The 25062-nt window shown below is 44.9% G+C and overlaps 1 protein-coding gene and 1 pseudogene across 1 annotated transcript in view; both read left to right on the top strand.

The window, feature by feature from the left end:
- Positions 1–25062, top strand: part of RHPN2 (rhophilin Rho GTPase binding protein 2) — a 69489-nt gene that overhangs the window by 16809 nt on the left and 27618 nt on the right. Inside the window, exons 3-4 of the mRNA XM_055412321.2 lie at positions 12737–12865; positions 15934–16009. Coding sequence (XP_055268296.2) covers positions 12737–12865; positions 15934–16009 — 205 coding nt within the window. The remainder of the gene's footprint in view (positions 1–12736; positions 12866–15933; positions 16010–25062) is intronic.
- LOC148774373 (ribosomal protein eL22-like pseudogene) lies at positions 1382–7306 on the top strand (annotated as a pseudogene).

Raw genomic sequence — 25062 nt, forward strand, 5'->3', positions numbered from 1 at the left:
GATTTGTTGAGCACCTGCTAAGTGGCAGGCAGTGCCTGAAATGCGAGGGGATAAGGCTGTGAGCAATTCAGATGAAGCCCTGATTTCCTGATGCTTAATCTCTCTTGGGGGAAGCTTAATACACAAACAAACAAATCCGATCACGTCAGGAGGTGATGTTTTCCAGGGCGCCAGTGAAAGGGAAATGTGACAGAGGCTGACGCAGCGTTGGCGTGGCCTTGGAGACCGAAGGTGGTCAGGGAGGCCCTTTTTGGCCAGGGCATTTGGCGTTGCTAAGGTGGTTACTAGGGCGGTTTTGTCTGTCTTGCTGTGAATGACACCAGCAAACAGCCTCTCTGAGGCTCGTTGTCAAGTCCGGTGTTGAGCTGGCAGGGGTGGGGGTGGGGTGCGGGTGGTTAATGATTCTTGCAGTGACCTAAAAGTTCAAAGTGCCCCTCTCTGGAGAATGTTGTCGGAGGAAACCCTAAAGGTATTTATTAATCTGACTTAACCGGCACCAACCGTTTCCCAAAAACAAATACGGCGTTTAGCCAAGTGCAGCTCTGGCCTGTGGGTGTCCCTGGGTGGCCAGTTAGGGGGCTGTTCCTGCCAGCAAAGGGTAGTCAGAAACTGGGCCCTGCTGTCCTGTCTGTCTGTCTGTTTTCAGGTTCCTAAATGCCCTGCCACAGCCTCCCGATGAAGGTAGAGCAGATGGAACATTTGGGGGAGTTTGTGTTTGGGAAACTGACCCCCCAGATGCAAAAATAGGAGGGTCCCAGTCCTTATGGGCATCAGTAAGGGAGCTTTGAGGCTGGGCGGGTGCTGTGAGGAGCCAGGTTTTATTGGCTGCGAGCAATTCAGGCAAGACCTTGCTTTCCTGATGCTTAATCTGTTGTGGGGAAGACCAACTCCGATCCATATCAGCCAAGAGTCCGTGAGCTTCCTGGAATTTGATTTGGAAGATATCAGGTATTTTAAATGTGCCTTTTCAGGCTAAGCAAGAACAATGTCCTCTCTCTTTTCCTAACTCCCTTACCTCCCTTGAGAAAAAGCTGGGGTAGCCATGTGATGATGTTTCTCAAAAACAGATGCTCTTTGTGAAATTCAAAGCCAAATTGTCACACAGCTCAATTTTAACTAACTGGTTCTTCGAACAAGGGCAGTCATTTAACATCTTGGGCTTTAGGTTCCCTTCTTGGGGCCAGGGGGGCCTGGAAAAGAGTGAAGGGACCAGTTCTATCAGGCAATAGGGAGTGGTAGGGACTGTGGTGAAGAGCAGAGCACATGCTCTCTGGGTGGGAGGGTTGGGGCAACTCCAGTTCGGCCCATATGGAGGGCAAGGCCTAGGGTTGCCAGATCTTCAATTTTGCTATGTTTTTATTTTCAGGAAAAGCCAGAGATCTGACTCCCCTCCCCTCCACCCTCCCACCCCCTGCCTTTTAAAAATCTTCTGATAATTGAATTTTAAAATATTGGCAGCTAGTTCAAGGGGGAGGAAAACACCCTGAGAGTCAAATAAACAAGTCCCATGGACCTCCAGTTTGTGAACCAGAGGGTGCTGAAGTCATGGGACATGGGTACCCTCGGGTACATTGGTCTGTATGAGCGTGATTTGAGGTTCATGACTGCTCACACTGTCAAATTCTGAGGGGGGTTGATGTCTGGGCAGGGGGATGTATGAGCCAAGGCCTTGGGGGCATCTGCCTTCTTGCACTGAGAGGTGGGCTGGGAGCAGATGTCCTCCCAGACCCGCTGATCTGCTGCCTTAGCTGAGTGGTCACACGGGAGCACTGGGCAGTGCTTACTCCAGTCTCCCTGAATCCCTGGTAGAGCAGGATTTGGGGTCAGATGGATTAAGGCCACACAGCTCCAGTAAAGTCTCTGAAGCTGGTGCAAGCCTGTATTGCCTGTCAACAATCCTGTTCCTACAGGGACATTTTACTAAAAGACTTGGGAGAAAAATATTACACTAAAATAAACAGACTCAGAATGCAAATTCACGTACACCTTTAAGATAGAACATGGGGATGTTAGAGAAATTTTGGACTTGGGGCAAAGAAGCCATATATCCCATGGGGCATCTTAATGGTAGAAAAGGTCTCAGAAACTCCAGCTTGAGGGACACGTGTGGATGTGGTCAGTAGCCACAGGAAGTCATTGAATGTGGCCCTCCTTTCCGTGTTCGCAGTTGTGGGTTGATCACTCAGAGTAAGTGGGATACCTTTTAATTCTTCTGCAGCATGTGTAGGCTCTTTATGAAAAGCCCAAGGGAGTAGGGGCTTCCCTGGTGGCTCAGATGGTGAAGAATCCACCTGCAGTGTGGGAGACCCAGGTTGGATCCCTGGACGAGGAAGATCTGGAGAAGGGAATGGTTACCTACTCCAGTTTTCTTGCCTGGAGAATTCCATGGACAGAGGAGCTTGGCAAGCTACAGTCCATGGGTTGCAAAGAGTCAGACATGATTGAATAACTAACACTTTCACTGTCAAAGGAGTAAGGCTTCTCTTTGGTGGTCCAGAGCAGAAGGTAGACCCAGGGCAGGAAAGGGCTAAAACACCCTTCTGCCTCATCCTGGTTGGTCTCAGAAACTCCTGTGGCTGTAACTTCAGTTACCAGATAACAGGCACCTTAGCGGAGAAGTACACACAGATGAAAGCTGAGAAACCCCATGTTCTTCCAAGAAGACCCCTGGAGAGGATTCACTTTCACCCAGAAAGGCAGCCCAGGTGCAGAACATCAGTGTTGAAGGGACCAAGGTTCTGGTCTTCATTCCTGATTTGGGCCAGCTCCTCCGCCAGCCGGTGCACAGGGGAGCTGGCACACATGACATACTAAACTAGTGGCATCTTATGGAAGAAGCCCCCCATCCACCAATGAATCCATGAAAAATCATGATCTGTATTAGGAACGGTACACACTATAGAGTTGACTTCTGAATCAGCATAGTACCCTAAGGTCAGCATTGTGGAAACTCACCCTGAGGGCCCCTCCTGGCCACCAGCTTTTTCCAGAGTGACCCATGATCTACATGAAGAGGCCCACATCCAAAGAGCAGCTCACCGATTTGTTGTAAATCTTAACTCTCAAGTGGTTGCCAAGTTGAAAAGAAGTAGCAGATCAATATACAGAGGTGGGAGAAGCAAAGCGCCAGCATATCTGGAGGTTCTTCAGGTATTTGGTTGGGGGTCTTAGGGCCTACATTATCATATTTAAGTTGGACCCATTCAGTTGCTAAGAACCAGTCTCTCCCCCACCCCAACCCCCCCCACACCGTTGACTCTGAAGAGTAATCTTGACTCTGCCCTTTGTTCTTTCATAACCTGAAATTTGTGAAGCCTCTACCATGTGAAAAAAGGTTGCAGGAGAAATACAGAGAGAGAGTAGGCAAAAGGGTCTTGTCCCTCCAGGAATTATAATTGTTTGTCTTGCCTCACTCTAAAATGTATTTGAGGGACTTCCCTGGTGGTCCAGAGGTTAAGAATGCCCCCTCCACCTCAGGGGATGTGCATTTGATTTCTAGTCAGGGAACTAAGATCCCACATGCCTCGGAGCAACAAAACCCAAGCAAGTTGCAACTAGAGAACCCATGAGGTCTAGAGCCCATACGCTGCAACTAGAGAAAGCCTGCATGCTACAATAAAGAGCCTGCACAACCAAATTTAAAAGAAAAATTTTTTTAAGATAATAAAAAATGAAATCAAATAAAATGTATTTGAGGCACCCTAACACACTTGATCCCCTAGAGAAGGAAATGGCAAGTCACTCCAGTGTTCTTGTTTGGAGAATTCCACGTATAGAGGAGCCTGGTGGGCTGTAGTCCATGGGGTTGCAAAGAGTTGGACACAACTGAGCAACTAACACGTGCACACACACACACACACACACACACACACACACAACACATTTGTATAGCGTGTGAGATTAACAGGAGCCATGAGGATGTGGGGGCAGACGGAAGAAGAATAAAAGAGTTTTAGTTGGAAGTAAGACTAGTACCCACTACAAGGTCTTATATCCTCTGTTAGACGTGGGCCATGTTTTTCTCTGAGTTTTCCGGCAGGCAGTAAGAAGGGAATGTGATCTGGGACACATTTCATAACCCATTATTCAAAATCAGACAATTTACTAAGAAGAAGCTGTTCCCAATACCAAGGACTGGGAGAATTTCCTCCTTTGCACCCTCGTGGATGTTATCAGCTAGTGAATCAGTCATGTTCTCAGTAACATCTCTATAGTGCAGGTTTTACAGGGGGCAAGTTGTGACCCATGGTGTGTAATGAAATCAATTCAGTGGGTTGCTTTGGTATAATAAAAAAAAAGTGTTTGGTTTTTGTGCCCGGTTCCTGGCACAGAGCTCCTAAAACCCTTGGAATTACTTGTGTGTCTTGTATGCTAATGAGATGACACCCAAAGGGGGTTGGTGGCCTTTGCGAGCTAGGGAGGGTGCTGTTTATCAGAAAGAGCAAGCCTGTTGAGCGGGTCGGCACTTTCAGCCTCTCCCCTGGACTTCTGGGAAAGAGAGGCTGGAGATTGAGTTTAATCACCAGTAGCCAATGATTTAGTCAATTATGCCCACGTAATGAAGTAATGAAACCTCCATTAAACTGCTAAGTGATGGGGAACTTGCAGGTTGGAGAACACATCAAGGATCAGGGAGGGAGACCTGCCCAGAGAGTGCATGGAGGCTCCGCACCCTCCTTGGCCTGTGGATCTCTTGCACCTGGCTTTCCTGAGCTCTATTCTTTACCATAAACCACAGTAGGGACTTCCCTGGTGCTCCAGTGGTTAGGATTGTCACTGCACGCCCTGAGGGGTTGATCCCTGGTTGAGGAACTAAGATCCCATAGGCCTTGCATTGTGGCCAAACAAACAAAAAAACCCACAGTAAATGTCACTAAAAGGTTTTCTTGAATTTTGTGTGCCATTCTAGTGAATTGTTGAAACTGAGAAAGGGGTTGTGGGAACCTCTGATCTGTAGCTGGTTGGTCAGAAATACAGGTGTCTTGCCCCCCCCACCAACTTGCAACTGGTGCCTAAAGTGGAGCAGCCTCGTGGCACTGAGCCCAGAATCTGTGGGGTCTCTGCTAACTCTGCGAGTTGGTGACAGAATTGAATTGTTGGGCACCCCGTTGGTGCCAGAGAATCAGAATTGTAAAGTTTCAAACTTTATTGTTTTTTAAAAAGTTATGAGAACTTCTGTGATCGCATGGCAAGCCTTCAAGATGGTGCTGAAGAAAGATAAGAAGCCAACCTGGAAGTTTAGTTTGGATCTTACTCATCCAGTAGAAGATGGAATTTTTGATTCTGGATATTTTGAACAGTTATTGAGGGAGAAAGTTGAAGTGAATGGCAAGACTGGAAATCTTGGGAATGTCGTTCACATTGAATGCTTCAAGAATAAAATCATAGTCATTTTTGAGAAACAGTTCTCTAAAAGATATTTGAAGTAACTTACCAAGGAATACCTTAAAAAGAACAATCCTTGTGACTGGCTTTGTGTGGTTGCATCAGACAAGGAGACTTACGAGCTTCGTTGCTTCCAGATTAGTCAAGATGGAGATGAATCTGAGTCTGAAGACTAAATGAAACCATCCTTTATAGGGCTTTGCTTGCTAATAAAACAAATTAAGCATACAAAAGAAACATCTTGAAATGGACCTTTAGCTTATCAGTGAATAAAAAACATTGTATATTAACAAAACAGAAAAGTTATGAGAGTTGAATAGAATATATTGGAGAGTATCACATGTATGGCAGAGCCATGGCATATGGGATCTTCCCCAACCAGGGATGGAACCCTGCACCCCTATAGTGGAAGTGCAGAGTCTTAACCTCCAGCTTCCCCAGTGGCTCAGATGGTAAAGAGTCTCCCTGCAATTCAGGAGACCCTGGTTCAATCCCTGGGTCAGGAAAATCCCCTGGGGAAGGAAATGGCAACCCACTTCAGTATTCTTGCCTGGAAAAATCCTATGGACAGAGGAGCCTGGCAGGCTACAGTCCATGGGATCCCAAAGAGTCAGACACAACTGAGCCACTTAACCACCGGCGTGCCGGAAAGTTTCCGAGACTTGTGTTTTGGGCAGGAGGTATATGTGTATGCCTGTAGTGTACTGTGATACAAAACTCATTTCTTACTGGTGATCCTGTCCTTCTCCAAAAAAATTGCCAAACCAACGATATTCACCAACTGAGCTTCCAATATCTCATTGCCTGGCAGGGGAGTCCAGACTATGCGTGAACGAAAACTTCCTGGGCAGTGAAAGGGCAAGTGCCATCCTATTTGCAACCAGGTCATGACTGCTCTTTCTTTCTTTCCTTTTTTAAAAAATACATATTTATTTGCCTGTGCTGGGTTTTAGTTGCAGCACACTGGACCTTTGATCTTTGTTGTGGCATGCAGGTTCTTTAGTTGTGGCATGTGGGATCTAGTTCCCTGACCAGGGATCAAACCTGGGTCTTCTGTATTGGGAGCACAGAGTCTTAACCACCGGACCACTGGGGAATTCCCTACGACTGCTCTTTTTGAGTGGGTAGAAGCTTGTTGGTTGGTCATGGAGAACAAGCTGGGGGAAGGGAGGGAGAGAGAGGGAGAGAGAAAGAAGGGAGTATAAAGACACCATGAAGAGAAACTGATGAACCCAAATACGTGCAGGGCGTGGAGAGTCCCCTGGGGAGGTCTGACTCCAGGGGAAGTGGTTTAGTGCTTTGCTGTCTGGAGGAAAGGTGGACAGGTGGTAAACAAAGCAGGTCAGTGTCCGGTAGATGGGTTTTCATCAGCTGAGGTTGGGGAGGTGGTCAGTTACTGTTTCTGGCTGGCTGGAGCTCTTGCTGGTGACCCGCAGGTGTCCTCATGTGTGACGGGAGGACGTTTCTAGTACTTGGCCTGAACCATGACTGAGGACTTGCCAGGATGGTTCAAGGAAATGTGCTCAGCAAGACCTGGCCTAGAACTTGGTTGTTAGTGTCACTGTTGTATTTGCAGGGGTTCTGAATCTGTAGAAAGAGCTAGCACCTGAAAGATCTTTGAGTCGGTGGCAAAGCCTTTCCTTTGGGAACTTGGGTAAAGTCTGTTCCTCCATCCACCTTCACACTGTTCTGTTTAATGAATATAGTGCATTTTGCTTATCCATTTGCTTGTTGCATATCTGGATTGTTTTCTACTTTTTGGCTGAGGAATAATGCTGTTATAAACAGTCACATTCATGTCTTGGTTTAGACATATGTTTTCATTTCTCTTGTATAGATTCCTAGGAGTGCAATGACTTGGTTGTACAGTAAGTTATATTTTAACATTTTTTGAAGCTACCTCCCTATTTTCCCCAGTGGTTGTGTCATTTACATTCAGCAATGTATGAGGTATCTAGTTTCTCTGTACAGCCTCACTCATACTTGTTATTGTCTTTTTTTTAAAATTATTTTACTAATACTTGTTATTGTCTTTTTTTATTATTTTATTATTATTATAGTCTTTTATTAAGACTTATTATTGTCTTTTTTACTATTATTAGTTTCTGATAGTTTTGTATTGGTATCTTATTATGTCTTTAACATGCGTTTTCCTATTGACTAAAGACACTGAGCATCTTTTCATGTGCTTATTAGCCATTTATAGAACTTCTTTAGTAAAATGTCTATTCAAATCTTTTGCCTAGTTTATGAATTCAGTAAAGTTACAGGATACAAAATCAATATACAGAAATCAATTGCATTTCCATACACTAATAATGAACTATCAGCAAGATAAGTTAAGAAAATATTCCCAACACTTATACAGCATTGGTGGGTCTGTAAGTTGGTATAGCCACTATAGAAAACAGTATTGAGATTCTTCAAAAACTTAATACTAGAATTGCAATGTGACCTACCTACTCCACTTCTGGGTATTTATTTGAAGAACACAAAAGCTACTTTGAAAAGATATAAGCACCCCATGTTCGTTGCAGCATTATTTATAATAACCAAGATATGGAAACAACCTAAGTATCCATCAGTGGATGACTGGATAAAGAAAATGTAACACACACACACACACATGAATATTATTTAGCCTTAAAAAGAAATAAAATCTTGCCATTTGCAACAACATGGATGGAAATTGAGGGCATTATGCTAACTGAAATAAGTCAGAGAAAGACAAATACTATGTGATCTCACTTATATGTGGAATGAAAACAAAACAAAATAAACAAAAAACCCCAGATCCTGTATACTGCAACTGAGAGTTCACATGTCGCAACTGAAGATTGCTCATGCTGCAACAAAGAAACAAAGGTTGAAGATCCCGAGGGCCACAGGGGCATGGCCAAATAAATATATAAATATATATATTTTAACACCCAAGCTCACAGATACAGAGAACAGATGGTGGTTGCCAGAGGTAGGGGTTGCAGGGTAGACGAAATGAGTACAAATGTCCAGTTATAAAATAAGTCATGGGAATGTGATGTACAGCATGGTGACAACAGTTAATAATACTGTATTGTATGTTTGAAAGTTGCCAAAAGAGTAAATCTTAAAAGTTCTCATCTTAGGAAAATATTCTATAACCATGTGCAATGACAGATGGTAAGTAGATTTATTATGGTGATCATTTTGAAGATATACAGATATAGAATCATTATACTGTACACTTGAAACTAATAGAATATTGTATGTCAGTTATAACTCAATTAAAAAAATCTTTTGCCCATTAAAAATATTGAGTGATCTTTTTATTATTTAATTAACAGAACTCTTTATGTTTTCTAGATACAGATTCTTTATCAGATACACAATTTGCAAATATTTTCTCCCAGTCCGTGGCTTTCTTCTTCTTCTTTTTTAATGTTATCTTCTAAAACACTGAAGTTTAAAATTTGACAACTCAAATTAATGTTTCTTCTTTTATGGATTTTTGTGCTTTTGGTGTGTAACTAAGACTACTTTGCCATCACTTCATGGCAAATAGATGGGGAAACAATGGAAACAGTGACAGACTTTATTTTCTTGGGCTTCAAAGTCACTGCAGATGGTGACTGCAGCCATGAAATTAAAAGATGCTTGCTCCTTGTAAGAAAAGCTATGACCAACCTAGACAGCATATTAAAAAGCAGAGATATTACTTTGCCGACACAGGTCCGTCTAGTCAAAGCTATGGTTTTTCCAGTAGTCATGTGTGGATGTGAGAGTTGGACCATAAAGAAGGCTGAGCACTGAAGAATTGATGCTTTTGAACTGTGGTGTTGGAGAATACTCGAGAGTCCTTTGGACTGTAAGGAGATCAAATCAGTCATTCCTAAAGGAAATTAGTCCTGAATATTCATTGGAGGACTGAAGCTGAAGGCTCCAATACTTTGACTACGTGATGCGAAGAACTGACTCATTAGAAAAAACCCTGATGGTGGAAAAATTGAAGGCAGGAGAAAAAGGGGATGGCAGAGGATGAAATAGTTGGATGGCATCACCGACTCAGTGGATATGAGCTTGAGAAAGCTCCGGGAGATGGTAAAGGATAGGGAAGCCTGGCGTGCTGCAGTTCATGGGGTAACAAAGAGTTAGACACGACTGAGCTACTGAAAAATAACAAGAATACTTTGTCCAATTCAAGGTCGTGAAGATTTCATTCTAGGAGCTTTGGAGTTTTTGCTCTTTTACTGAGGTCGCTGATCCATTTTTTTAAAACTTTACTTTTAATTGGAGGATAATTGCTTTGTAATGTTGGTTTCTGTTGTACAACAACCTGAATCAGCTGTAAGTTTTTATATATCCCCTCCTTTTTGGAGTCTTCTTCCCACCCGCAACCCCCGTCTGATCCATTTTGACTTGATGCTTGGTTTGGTGTAATGCTTAGATTGAGATTTATTTTTTGCGTATTGTGCAGAAAAGAATTATTGTCGCAGGCCTGAGAAGTCTATCTTTAGAAAGCTCTGCTTGCAAGGTTGGCACTTGGCTGGTGTGTGGAAATGTAGATTTCAGGAGAGTTCCCCTCATTCCTAGAACTGATAAGAGGAGCTCACTATACTTAAACTATTTGCACAAACCATGTGAAGTGAAGTGAAAGTCAGCTCAGTCGTGTCTGACTCTTTGTGACCCCATGGACTATACAGTCCATGGAATTCTCTAGGCCAGAATACTGGAGTGGGTAGCCTTTCCCTTCTCCAGGGGATCTTCCCAACCGAGGGATTGAACCCAGGTCTTCCTCATTGAAAATCCCACAAACTGAGGAGCCTGGTAGGCTACAATACATGGGGTCGCAAAGAGTCGGACATGACTGAGTGACTTCACTTCTCCCACATTGCAGGTGGACAAGCCATGTGGTTTATAGCAAACACCTGCTTTCCTTCTTGGAGTCTTAAATTTTGGAACATGCTAGGCAGGGATGTCTACCTGACCAACCTCCAGTAAAAACCCTGGTGATCTTCCTTGGATGATAGCATTTACACACATGTTGTCACAACCCTTTGCTGGAGGAATTAAGCATGTCCTGTGTGACCCCTCTGGGAAAGAGGACTCTTAGCAGCCTATGCCCGGTTTCCTCTAGACCTCACCCTATGCGCCTTTCCCTTAGCTGATTTTGCTGGGTGTCCTTTTGCTGTAATAAATCAGAGCAGTGAGCACAGCTGTATCCTGAGTCCTGCAAGTCCCATCCCCACTGACTCTAGGGGTGGTCTTGTGGACACTGACATGCTTAGAAATGTCCAATTGCTTCAGCACCATCTGTCAGAAAGACTTTTGCTCCTTGAATTTTCTTGTCACCTTTGTCAAAATCAATTTACCGTAAATGTAAAAATTTACTTCTGGATTCTGTTCTGTTCCATTGCCTGTCCTTATGCCAGTACCACGTTGTCTTGATTACTGAGGCTTTATAGTAAGTTTAAAATCAGATAACATAAGTCCTCCAACTTTGTTCTTTTTCAAAATTATTTGGTTCTTCTAGGTCCTTTGCATTTCCATGTAAATTTTAGAATCGGTTCATTAGTTTCTCTTAAAAAGCTTACTACGGTTTAGATTGGAGTTGCTATTTTCAAATTTTTTTAAGTTTATCTTGCTTATTTATTTGACTGCACTGGGTCTTTGTTTCTGGGACTTTCTCTAGTTGTGGTTAGCGGGGGCTACCCTTATTGCAGTGCGCGGGCTTCTCAGTGCAGTGGCTTCTCTTGCTGCAGAGCACAGGCTGTAGGCGCAGGGGCTTCAGTAGTTGCAGCTCACAGGCTGTATCGAGTGAGGGCTCCGTAGTTGTGGTGCTCAGGCTTAGTTCCTCCACGGCATGTGGAATCTTCCCCAACCAGTAATCAAACTCGTGTCCTCTGCACTGGCATGTGGATTCTTATCCACTGTACCACCAGGAAAGTCCGTGATTGGAATGGATTTGAATTGATGGATCAGTTGGAGAGAACTGACGTCTTGACAATAGTGAGTCTTCCAGTCCATAAACATGAAATGTCTGTCCATTTAATATCACAGTAGTGTTTTGAAGTTTTCAGTGTGCAAGACTTCTGCTTCTTTTCTTAATTTTATTCCTAAGTATTTTATTCTGATACTATTATGAGTGAAATTGTTTTCTTAATTTCATTTTAAGATTTCTTTTTGCTAGTGTATAGAAATAAAATTGATGTTTGTATTTTGACCTAGCTAAATTTATTAGTTCCAGTATTCGTTTTTTGGGTGCCTAGAGAAGGAAATGGCAACCCACTCCAGTGTTCTTGCCTGGAGAATCCCAGTGACGGCGGAGCCTGGTGGGCTGCCGTCTATGGGGTCGCACAGAGTCGGACACGACTGAAGCGACTTAGCAGCAGCAGCAGCAGGGACTTTATGCATGCAAGATTATGTCAGCTGTGAATAAAGTTTTACTTCTTCCTTTTGGTCTAGATGCCTTTCATTTCTTTACCTTATTGCTACTGGCTTGAATCTCTAGTATGGTGTTGATAAGAAGTAGCATAAATGGACATCTTTGCCTTGATCCTGATCATAAGGGGGAAAGCATCAATCTTTCATCATTAAATATGATGTTAGCTGTGGGTTTTTGTAGATGTCATTTATCAAGCTTTGTAAGTTATCTTTATCTTTTATTCCTAGCTTGGATTTTTACCGTAAATCTGTGTTGGATTTTATCGCATGCTTTTTCTTCCTGCATCTTTTGAGATGACAGTTGTTGTTTTTTTTTGTCCCTTATTCTGTTGCTATTTGTCCCTTATTCTGTTGCTATAGTATGTTACATTAATTGATTTTCAGATATTAAGCCAACCTTGCATTCCTGGGATAAATCCCACTTGGTCCTCTGTATATGTTGCTAGGTTCAGGTCGCTAATATTTTGTGGAGAATTTTTACATATATATACATGAAAGATACTGATTAGTTTTCTTGTGGTGGTTTCCCCTGGTTTTGAATCAGGGTGATATCAGCCTCATAGGCTGTGCTGGGGAATGTTACCCACCCCCTCTCTTTTCTCCTCTTTTCCCTTTTAAAGAGATAATTTATGGTCCCTTACGGGTGACTAGGAGCAACTTCTTTTTCTCCTCAAGGCTAATTCTTACAGAGTTCAAGTTAAGCAGCTCAGTGTCATTGGCTAAATCCTAGGTCCGTGTATGGACAGATGTGGCTCAAAATGGAGCAGGTTCCCGGCCTCCCCGAGATACCTTGTCTGATCACAGCTGGCACCTCCATCTGCAGGCAGACACCCAGAGCTTCCCTACAGGGACAGAGGTGGGGTATCTGCTCAACCGGCCACTGGGGGATGCTTGGCTGAAGTTGCTTCTCTCTCCCTTTCTCTTTTAACAGAGCAGCCACGAACCAGAAGGTACGAGAGCAGGTGCGCCTGGAACTGAGCTTCTTGAATTCAGACCTGCAGATGCTCAAGGAAGAGCTGGAGGGGCTCAACATCTCAGTAGGAGTCTATCAGAACACAGAGTAAGTAGGGGCAGTGCTTCTGTCAGATACTTTCTGAGCCTTGGGAAATGCCTGCATCAGGGATGGTGCACAGATAGGCCCCAGGGTGTAGCCAACCCTGCTTTGATCTGGTTTGGGGTTGAGCAAGGTGCAGGAGTTAAAGAGAACCTGTAGGGTTTGTTGGAAATACCTAACCAGTTGGAGAAGAAGGCATTTATTTGTCCTGGGGCCACTTGGGACACAGTTTTACTGGAGAGCCTTGTGGCTGGGTTCAGGCAGGGAGATGGCACCTCTCACGTAGCCTGGGTGATGCCTCAGCCATAAAGAGGCCCTGGAAGGGTAGCTGTGGTCAGCTCTGAGAGTCAGCCTGCCAGGTGGGGCCCAGGATGCCCCATCTTCTTCCCTCTCCACCTCAGCGCCACGCACACAATCTGACTCTGAGTCATTCTGTTGATAAGAGCATAGAAAAATGTAATAAGCTGCCTTTTCCAGCAAAGATCATGAGACTTTTGCAAGTTCCCTGAGGGGATGGTGTAACTGAGACACTTTGGAAATGTCTACCATTGAATATTTGAGAAAGAAATGTTCTGATTCAGAAGCATCCCTTAGAGAGTCTTTGTGGGAGGCCAGATGTTGAGGTGTGACCTTCAGAAGAGCTCAGAAATTCTCCCTACCCACAAGGTGGACTACCTTGGAAGGAAAAATCCATCTTTTTTTTTTTTTTCTATATGGACCATTTTAAAAGCCTTTTATTGAATTTGTTAGAGTATTGCTTCTCCTGATTATGTTCTGCTTTTTGGCTTCAAGGCATGTGGGATCTTAGGTCCCCAGCTGGGGATAGAACTCGCACCCCTTGCATTGGAAGACTAAGTCCCCACCCCTAGACAGCCAGGGAGGTCCCCAAAAGTCCATCTTTAAGAGGAAATAACCTTGAGAACTGCTAAAGAACAGTTTACATACTTTTCTGTCTGGGGAAGTAGGACTTCTCAAAAGGTAAGGGAGCCCCAAGGAAAAGTCAGTCAGAAAATAATTCCCTAGATGAACAGAACGAAAATGTTGGGGAACCTTCCATCACCTTTGAAAGGTGCTTTTCCTGATCATCTCCTGTACAGTCCTCTGCACTGCCCCCAAGGGGTTTTTCTGAGCCACGGGTGAAACCTCTGCTTCCTTGGTGGCCATCCGTGAGCCAGGCTGTATGTCCTGGCTCACTTACCTTTGAACTCCCAGCATAGTTCTGACACCTAATTAGTACAGCCAGCAAACGGCTCCCCCCCAGCTCATGCTGTATGCTCAGTCGTGTCTGACTCTTTGCAACCCCATGGACTGTAGCCTGCCAGGCTCCTCTGTCCATGGGATTTTCTAGGCAAGAATACTGGAGTGGGTTGCCATTCCCTTCTCCATCTGTGAGATGAGTCAGGGTCAAGCCCTGGGGACAGAAGTAGGATGTTTCTTATTCCACCTCGCTGTACGTGAAGCACAGGGCTGTTCATGCATATTCCCCAAAGACACGCAGTTCAGGTGCCTCTGTGACTGCAGTACAGCTGTAAAGTGGCCGATTGGGTTCTGGGAGTGGGAAAGTTGGTCCTCGGGAGTGGGGAAGAGGGGAGAGAAATGTGCAGATATATAATGACATCTTGCATTTCCATCCGCCCTCTTCCTGTTTTCAAGGCACATTATTTTTTTCTTGGCACAGTTGATCTTCACACACGGCTATGAGGTAGACAGGGAAGAAACAATCTCATGCAGATGAGAAAACACAGGGAGCCCCGAGGTTATGGGAAAATGTTATATTAGTGCAAGATGGAGAGGGTGGGGAGTCCTGGCCAGGAGCCTGGGGATGCTGGCTGCTCTTGCACAGTCACAGGAAGAGCAGACCTAGCCTCCAGCCCTGTCAGGGTGAAGCCAGCAGAGAGCGGCCCGGCCTGTCCTCATCTCCTTCTAGCAGGATCCAGCTTTCCTGGCAGGCCTTGGGGAAGCTATGCACCCCATTGGGACTCGCCTGCTTTCAGCACAGCCCTGTTGTTTTCTGTCCCCCACAGAGGCAGCTTCAGCTTACAGCCCATTGTCCACTCACCCCGCCTGCATTCCTGGCCTCCTCCCCGGCTGGGCTGAGCGGCCCCAGGAGGTCTCCTGTTACAGGTCAGGGAGCGAAATCCCTGTTGGCAAAACACAGCTGAGCCCAGTTCACTTCCCACTGGCCCTGACCCTGAGACCAAGCCCAGGGTGACCTTTGGAGTAACCAGGTGGTTGGTGAGGGTGTTGAGGAGGTGGTGGGGAAATAGCTGGCCAGGGCCTGACCCAGGGCTGGGAGCCAGGTGCACTTAGGTATCAGATGGGGCCCCCACCCTCAAGGCCTTCCCTGTGCTGAGGGTGGGACACCTAGAGGTATACGCCCCATGGGAGGAGGCACGTGAGAGCCCAGGGTTGGAGGGCTGCAGAAGAGGTGGGACCCACTGCAGTGAAGGGAGGAGGAGGAGAAGGGTGGGGGTTGGCGGGAAGTGGTGGCAGTGCACCAGGCCGCAGAGCAGCGAGCATGCACGGCACAGACCCTGGTGTGCAGAGGTCCTCAGGACTGTTATTCAAAGATGCAGTGTGATTGGAGGGATAAATCAGGATGCAGCTGGTAGAGACCTCATGTGTTAGGCTTGGTTGTCTAGAAAGGGTCGGGGACTCCTTTTGCAGCAAAGACGAGGACATGACCTGAGTGGTCTTTTTTTTTTTTAAATAATTTTATTTATTTTTGGCTGCACTTGGTCTTTGCTGCCGCGCGCAGGCTTTTTCCAGTTGCAGTGCGCGGAGCTACTCTTCATTGTGGTGCACGGGTTTCTCGCTGTGGTGGCTTCTCTTGTTGCGGGGCGTGGGCTCTAGGCATGTGGAAACCCATGTCCCCTGCGTTGGCAGATGGATTCTTATCCACTGTAGCACCAGGGAAGTCCCCGAGTGGTCTTTATGGAAAATGAACTGATGTGTACTAGCTTGGCGGGAGGAGAGGGGTGGGGACCTGAGCTGGATTCTGGTGGGGGGACAAGCTGGGGTTGTGCAGGTGGCCAAGATGCAGATGTTCATGTAGCTTGCTCTGTTCCTTCTAGGGAAGCATTTACGATTCCCCTGATTCCACTTGGCCTGAAGGAAACCAAGGACGTTGATTTTTCAGTCGCTCTCAAGGTAAATCTCAAAGCAATGGGCACTGGATTCGCTGTTTAAAAGAGAAATGTGGAAATTGTGGATCCCTTGCAAGTGCTGAGCGAGGCTTGATGGGTCAAGTATCACTTGATTTCTTCAGGATGGCCTTGAGCCCCTTCAGCAGACCACCCGGACAGCCCATGCTAAACTTTCCTATGCTCACTAACATCTGGTCGCTGAGACTCTCACATGCCTGGGGAAGGGGCTGGGAACCCGGGCTGGTTGGCTTCAGGAATTCAAGGCCAAGAGGATCTGTGGTAGGCTTTGAGTTTTCAAAATTGCATCCTGTTTTAGCATCTTTTTTTTTTTGCCTCAAACTTTATAGTCAATTTAAGCCATGTTTTTGGAAGAATAGTCAAAAGTTTCTGACCCTCAACATTTTATTTTGGAAATAGTAGAGAATTTGAAAGAATGTCACAGTGAGCCGCTGTGTTGTTACTGCCTAGATCCTCCTGTTGTTAACACTTTGCTGTAGTCACCGTGTCATGTATTTGTGCATCTGTGCATCCTTCTCTCCATGCGTTAGTACATCTTATTTTTTGATACCTTTCAGAGTAAACTAAAGATACTGGTTCACCGCCCTTAAGCACTTGAATAGCTAGAGTTTATGCACCCCCACCCCTGATCCCTGGATGTCTGCCTTCTCTTTTCCTTCTCTCTATCCCCCACTCTGCCCTCCCCCTTTCTCTCTCCCTCCCTCTCATCTTTTTTTTGCCTCTAAGTACCAGCTTTATTGAGATAGTCACACACTGCACAATTCACCTCTTTAAAGTAAAAACAGTACCTGGTCTCCCCTTAGCCATGTGTGTCTCTGGCAAGCAGTGATATTGTAGACCCACCTGTGTCAGTCACTGAACAGGTGCTGGTGATGTCAGAGGCCCAGCTGTTAGGGCCCCTGTAATTCAGTGGAGGATCTGGGTGGAAAGTGAGAGAGATGCTTTGATGGAGGTACCCAGAGATGGCTTGTCCCCAAGCTAGGGCCAGGAAAGGCCTCCCCATATCTGGAATGCTTTCCTCTTCCTCTTTGCCCCAGATCCGTCACTCTTAGTTTTACTGAATCATCTCAAACTTCCATGTAGGAGAAGAAAGGGGTGATCAGGTGGAAGGTGGTGTCTGTCTCCAAGCTTTCCAGCACAGGCAGGGTGTGTAGGGATGAATCCCAGAATCGTGAAAAATGCTTCGAAGAGTTCTGTTTCTTGTCACAGCAGTCCTATTAGTTGACTCATCTTTTCACTGATTTTATTTTAGAAAAGAAAAAAATGACCATATGGCATTTTGGGCACTACACAATTTGTCTTTTTAAGAAGCAATTGGTAATAAACAAGTGGGACCTAATTAAACCTAAATTTTGAAATTAAAAGCTCTTGCACAGCAAGACTGTGGACTGTGCTAAGTCACTCAGTCGTGTCTGACTCTTTGTGATCCTATGAACTGTAGCCTGCCAGGCTTCTCTGTCCATGGGATTCTCCATGAACTGTAGCCCCGCCAGGCTTCTCTGTCCATGGGATTCTCCATGAACTGTAGCCCGCCAGGCTTCTCTGTCCATGGGATTCTCCATGAACCATAGCCTGCCAGGCTTCTCTGTCCATGGGATTCTCCATGAACTGTAGCCTGCCAGGCTTCTCTGTCCATGGGATTCTCCATGAACTGTAGCCCGCCAGGCTTCTCTGTCCATGGGATTCTCCATGAACTGTAGCCTGCCAGGCTTCTCTGTCCATGGGATTCTCCATGAACTGTAGCCCGCCAGGCTTCTCTGTCCATGGGATTCTCCATGAACTGTAGCCTGCCAGGCTTCTCTGTCCATGGGATTCTCCAGGCAAGAATACTAGAGTGGGTTGCCATTTCCTTCTCCAAGGAAACAATAAAGAGAAAAGACAACTTTCAGAATGGGAGAGAAAATAATAGCAAATGAATCAACTGACAAAGGATTAACCTCCAAAATATACGAACAGCTCATACAGCTCAATACTAGAAAAACAAACAACCCAGTCAAAAGTGGGCAGCAGAACTAAACAGACATTTCTCCAAAGAAGACTTACAGATGGCTAATAAACACATGGAAAGATGTTCAACTTTGCTCATTATTAGAGAAATGCAAATCAAAACTACAATAAGATATCACCTCATGCCAGTCAGAGTGGCCATCATCAAAAAAATCTACAAGCAATAAATGCTGGAGAATGTGTGGAAAAAAGGGTGCCCTCTTGCAGTGTTAATGGGAATGTAAATTGAAACAGCCACTGTGGAGATTCCTTAAAAAACTAGGAATAAAACTACTATATGACCCAACAGCCCTACTACTGGGCATATACCGTGAATAAACCATAATTGAAAAAGATGCATGTACCCCAATGTTCACTGCAGTGCTATTTACAATAACTAGGGCATAGAAGCAACCTAGATGTCCATCGACAGATGAATGGATAAAAAAGCTGTGGTACATATATACAGAGAAATATTTCTCAGCCATAAAAGGGAATGCACTTGAGTCAGTGCTAATGAGGTAAATGAACCTAGAGGCTATTATACAGAGTGAAGTCAGAAAGAGAAAAATATCATATATTAATGCATACATATGGAATCTAGGAAGATGGTACTAATGAACCTGTTTGCAGGGCAGCAGTGGAGACTGAGCGACTGAACTGAACTGAATGGAGATGCAGACATAGAAAACAGACTTGTGGACACAGTAGGGGAAGGGGAGGAAGGGCCTAATTGAAAAGTAACATTGAAACATATATATTACCATATGTAAAATAGCCAGTGGGAATTAGCTGTATAATGCAGGGAGCTCAAACCCAGTGCTCTGTGACAACCTAGAGGGGTGGGATGGGGAGGAGGCGGGCGGGAGGTTCACGAGGGAGGGGACATATGTATACCTATGACTGATTCATGTTGATGTATGGCAGAAATGAACAAAATCAATTCAGTTCAGTTCAGTCACTCAGTCGTGTCTGACTCTGTAACCCCCATCGACTGCGGCATGCCAGGCTTCCCTATCCATCACCAGCTCCCGGAGTTTGCTCAGACTCATGTGCATTGAGTCGGTGATGCCATCCAACCATCTCATCCTCTGTCATCCCCTTCTCCTCCTGCCTTCAGTCTTTCCCAGAACCAGGGTCTTTTCTAATAAGTCATTTCTTTGCATCAGGTGGTCAAAGTATTGGAGCTTCAGCTTCAGCATCAGTCCTTCCAATGAACAAAATATTGTAAAGCAATTATTCTCCAATTTAAAAAAATGGTTAATGCTTTGAAAGCTTTTGCACTTGTCCTCCAATCTCAAGCAGAGACTGTGTGAGTTCCTTTCACTCAGGGCCTTGTGGACTGATGTCTTATTTAAATTCAGGTCCTGGGCCCTGTAAGTTTGGGGTTTATTTTAGAGTTTGAGAAGGGACTTTGGTAGTCTCGCCAGACCCAGGATTACCAAAAATTTAATTTTCTGAGTAGTAGACAGCTATATGCCAGCTTTTCACAGGGCACATGAGCTTTTAGCTAGGTGTGACACTTGACATAGGTCTGTGATACTCCAGGCAATGCTTATGTCTGTTTTAGTTGCTTTTGTAGAATAGTTTCTTTTAAGATTTAGTTTGTTGCTTTGTGCCAGAGCTGGAAGAGTGTGGGCATTTTTCAGAGGACAGGAAATAGGTGAAGGAGATGAAGGTTACAGATTTTCATATAATAAATAAGCCATGGGGATAGACTATGAAGCCTAAGGAATATATTCAGTAATACCGTAATAACTTTGTATGGGAACAGATGACTACTAGACTTGTCACGGTGATCATTTCATAAAGTATGCAAATGTCAAACCAGTATGTCATACACCTGAAACTAACATAATATTGTAGTCAACTATATTTCAATTAAAAAAAAAGACATACGAAGAAACACAAAATGTGTGAGTTTGGAAGGAATTGTGCAGGTGGCCAAAATTTTAAAAATTTAAAAACAGTGCAGGTGTTCAAAAAGGAGACTCTTGGAGAAAATTGGGAATTTCCTGGGCAACTGTAAGGATCCAAACATGTCATGTGCAGAATTCACATTAAATCTAGTGGGGAAAAAAAAATCACATATTGTGGGTATGGCCAAGTGCTATTCAGCTGAGGTTTCCAACCATGTCAATTTAGCCTAAAAAGAACTCTACAGATGTCAGTCATACAAAAATGAGAATGTTTGGGGGACATTCTGTTTTTCCTTCCATGTTTGTGCTTGAGAGTAACACAGACAGGTGCGCAGAGGTAATCTGGCCAACTAAATCAGGGCAATTCATGTTGTCTTTCAAATCTGTGTATCCTCATGATGTTTAATGGTAAGTGAAGCTTCATGGTCTGATTATGTTCTGTTTTAAATAAATGGGCTTTAAAACAACTTCATGAAGAAGCACCATCAAAATACATTCCAGAGAATTCAAGTTTTTTTTTCCTTTTAAATATAGCTTTGTCAGTATATATTTCTGATTGAGAACAGTATTGCAAAACATTCAGAAAATACCAAGACATGTAAAGATCCCTCACAGCCACACACATCCCCCTACATCTTTATTTGGTACTTAAGCTTTGAGCACCTGGTCTCATCTTCTGATCAGGGGTCTTTAGGAGGATGTGCTGCTGCTGCTAAGTCACTTCAGTCGTGTCCAACTCTGTCTGACCCCATAGACGGAAGCCCACCGGGCTCTCCCGTCCCTGGGATTCTCCAGGCAAGAACACTGGAGTGGGTTGCCATTTCCTTCTCCAATGTGTGAAAGTGAAAAGTGAAAGTGAAGTTGCTCAGTCGTGTCCGACCCCTAGCGACCCCACGGACTGCAGCCTACCAGGCTCCTCCATCCATGGGATTTTCCAGGCAAGAGTACTGGAGTGGCTTGCCATTGCCTTCTCCATAGGAGGATGTGAGACTCCTCCAATTCAGGCTCAGCATGGTATCTACTGGTAGTAAGTGCCAAGTAGGGTAGCTATTAATTTCATTCTTAAGGCATCTTCCAAATTTTATTGTCAACAGCTCTCCTGTGAGCATCTTTGCACACTTCGCTGAATATTCCCTTTGGATAAATTTCTAGATGTGGATTTGGTAGGTCAAAGATACGATTACCTAATAACCCACCAGAACTGGTCTTGCCTTACGTTCCTATCAAGTGTGTGTGACTGCTTATGAAACCGTTTGTGTCATCTTTTGGGGCTCCAGAGAGCTCCGGTACCACAGTTCTTTATGTCTCAGCACAGAAGACAATTTAGTGAGCAGTGAAGAGGTAGATAAGAAGTGACTTTTTAGAATAGTCTGCTTGTGGGCAGGCAAGAAATGGTGCACTCTGAGAACTTACTGGACTATATAGTTTTATAATCAAAGGAAAAGTAGGGGGCTTCCCTGCCCAGTGGTGAGGAATCTACCTGCCAGTGCAGGAGACATGGATTTGGTCCCTGACCTGGGAAGATCCCCCATGCTATGGAGTAGCTAAGCCTGTGTGCCACTACTTTTTGAGCTCTAGAGCCCAGGAGTCTCAACTACTGAAACCCACGTGCCCTACAGCCCATACCCCAACAAGACAAGCCACTACAGTGAGAAGCTCACACACCACAACTAAAGAGTAGCTCCCTCTCCCTGCAACTAGAGAAAAGCCCACACAGCCATGAAGAACCAGCACAGCCAAAGATTTTTTTTAAAAAGGAAAAGGGAAGAGGGAGAAGAACTTCTTTGTCTTTCTTGAGTAGACATCATGCTTCCATCATCAGCTCTTCCTTCAGGTTGAGCAAGCTAGGTTCACAAATTATTGTTTTTTATGCGGGCAGAGAGCATGTCTTAGGGGTCATTAACTCCCTGAGCTCACTGGGCAGGATGTGGGTCTCATGCCACCGTTGTTCTATTGTCTTGGGCGTATGTCTTATGCTTCTCTTGCATGGTTTTGTTTCTAAGCAAGCCTGCCTGGGTTTGTGATTTAGCAAACTTACAGGGTCTCCCATATTTTTTCTACTTACAATCCCCTATTGGGATTAACTACTTAGTCACCTACTTTGTCCCTTTACTCTTGTCTGTATCATTCCTCCCTCCAGTTGTGTACGCTTTTATGCTTCAAAGGGGGTAAAGGGCAGTGACTGATCATTAGCTACTTCGGGCTGAGACGGAACATCGGCCTGCCTGGGGAAGGAGTAAAGCACCTGGCTGACTGTCCCTTCTCTGTTCGGAGAACTGCTAGTCAATGTCACTGTGGTTAGCATCATCCTTTTAGCCTTCCTAGATGTTCAGCATTGGAGGATGAATCTACAAAAAGGTATAAATTAAAAGAAATACAACAGTGAGCTTTGGAAAACTCACTAAGAAAGATTATAGCCATGATTGTGAAGATCCAGACCGTTTTCCTCAGTTTCCAGATCTAAAAGAGAGTCACTGAAGGCCTCAATCTGCTTGTTTCTGATTAGGCCTGGAATCTTAGTGTTTTATATTTTAGGGTGTATTGAGTCTTTTATCTCAGTTATAGATTTAATTTATTCTTTTCTATTTTTTCTTAATATCTTTTGATTATGAGAGTGATTTCCTTGTCCCTCAAGGGACAGAGTGTGACCCCTAATTTATTTAAAAAGTACCTTCCATTAAAGAAATAGGACAGTCAGGCACAAACAGAAATGTGGAAATAACCAGCCATTGATGTTGTACAAAAGGGGTCGCAGGAAAATGTGCCTCTGTCCCTTGCCTGACACTCCCAGTACATGTTTCTTACAGTTATTAAGGTTTCCGATCCTTTGGGTTAAGACCAAGAAGGTTGTGCTAGTCTGTGAGAAATTTTATCAAGTGACCTGCCATTTCGGTGACTGCCCAAGGCTCCGCGTTAGTTATGTTGATGCCATCTCTGGGTAGAGCCATTTTTGGCCTTGGGCCCTGTCTGTCTTTTGATTGTGAAATCCTCAAAGAAGGCTGACCCCACCCCTCAGCTCTCTGGTGCCTGGGGCATTCCCTCTTTCAATACCTTGGCTGTTTGTGAAGGGTTCATCCATCACGATCTTACTCTAATGTGTCCCTTCTGTCCACACAGAGCGCACTGATTTTGTCTGCGTACCTATGGGCCTTATGGTCTACCGTGGCCAGATTGGCCTAAAAAACCTGACCTTTCCTGTGGTGGTCTCAGAGTGGACACAGCCATTGTCATCATTTGGGCCTTTTGTTTATCTCTCCGGGTGTATTCGGCCTTTTTGGCCATATCCCTATTACTGAAAACCAAATAAGCCAATTAGAGCAAATCACTGTTAGGGGTCTGAGGACCGGCAGTTGACTTTTTTGAATTTCATTTCTGATGTCTGGGGAAGACTGGGCTATGAAATGTAGAGCCAAAAAGCCCTGTCCCTCAGGGGAGGAGGGATCCACCTAGGTACACTTTTAAACGCTTCTATTAATCTCCCTTGAAAAACTGTAGGATTTTTATATGGTCCCTATTGGATTTCTTTCACTTTTTCACAGTTGACAGGTTTCATTGTAAGCTTTTTCTTTTTTCTTTTTAAAACAAACTCCTGCCCCCAAGGTGGGACTGTTTTTATTTGCGTATTTTATTTTATTGGCTACCCGCAGGCTTTTTCTAGTTGTGGCGAGCTAGAGGCTACTCTTCAGTGCAGTTCAGGGGCTTCTCATTGCGGTGGCTTCTTCTTTGTGGAACATGGACTCTGGGGCTCGTGGGCTTCAATAGTTGAGGCTCGGGTAGGCTCGGTAGTTGTAGAACACAGGCTTAGTTGCTCCGCGGCATGTGGTATCTTCCCGGACCAGGGATTGAACCTGTATCCCCTGCATTGCAAGGTGGATTTTTGCACCACTGGATCACCAGGGAAGCCCCCGTTGTGAGCTTTTTCATACCCTCTATTAAACAGTTAATCATATGGTCCCATCTGTCGCTCTCAACAAAGTGGCTCTGATGGCCTCATTGTGGATTTGGCTCAGGAACAGCATAGTTCCCCCTGTGGTGTACTGCCCGGCCCTCTTGGACTTGAGCTGCCGTCTGGTCAGTTAGGACTCTGGCTGCTGGTATCTTGTGCTGTTCTTTCTCAGGAGTGCAGCAGTGGGATAAGATTTGTAAATCTCTCCAGGTGAGATCAAAAGATTGGATCAACCTGGTAAACTCTTGTGAAAAGTTCAGGGATCTCAGAAAAACTTCCCAATTTACCCTTTGCCAGACTTAGATCGGATGTTGAAAAAAGCACGTAAACTCTTACTGTTTCTGATTTCTATCAGAGGTTTCTCTCAGAGGCAGAACAATCGGGGCGGTTGGTTGGTGACTTATGCTGCTGCGGGTGCTAGCATGGCGGAAACTGGGCCCCTTAGATAGCTTGGGATACAGAGGAGGTCTTTCCTCGCTCTTGGATGCATTTTGTTGTTGTCTAGTCACTAAGTAATCCCGGGGACGGGGGAGCCTGGTGGGCTTCTGTCTATGGGGTCACACAGAGTCGGACACGACTGAAGTGACACAGCAGCAGCAGTCACTAAGTCATGTCTGGCTCTTTGCGATCCCATAGACTATAGCCTGCCAGGATCCTCTGTCCATGGGATTTTCCAGGCAAAAATACTGGAATGGGTTGCCATTACCTTCTCCAGGAGATCTTCCTGACCCAGGGATAGAACCCATGTCTCCTGCATTGGGCAGGCGATTCTTTACCACTGAGCCACCTCGGAAGCCCTGGGTGTATTGTCCCCTGGGATAATAGCCTTGGCTGGAACAGCAGCTCCCACCAGTGAGACAGCCCTTGTTGGAGCAGCCATTTTCATGGATATAGCAGGTTTCACCAGAGCAATAGTTAGCTATCCAAAAGTTTCCTTCCTGTGTCAAAGTCTACCTTGTAACTGATTCAAGATTTGTACTTAAAACTTTAGATGCTATCCCTCCCAAAGCAGTCTCCCAACCAGGTGTTAATGCCTGAGAAATTGTTTCTAAGGAATACTACAGAGGGTACCCCAGTGGTGTTAACAAATGGGAAATAAAGGGTCAGCACTTGTAAGAGTCAGAGGGAGGGGAAGACTGACATCAGGGCTCAGGAAGTTGGGCACTTTGAGTAATTAGGAGCAAACTA

The sequence above is a fragment of the Moschus berezovskii genome, chromosome 22 (assembly GCF_049115385.1).
Source record: "Moschus berezovskii isolate FMDL1 chromosome 22, NW_MosBer_1.0, whole genome shotgun sequence".
In the NCBI taxonomy this organism is placed as follows: Eukaryota; Metazoa; Chordata; class Mammalia; order Artiodactyla; family Moschidae; genus Moschus; species Moschus berezovskii.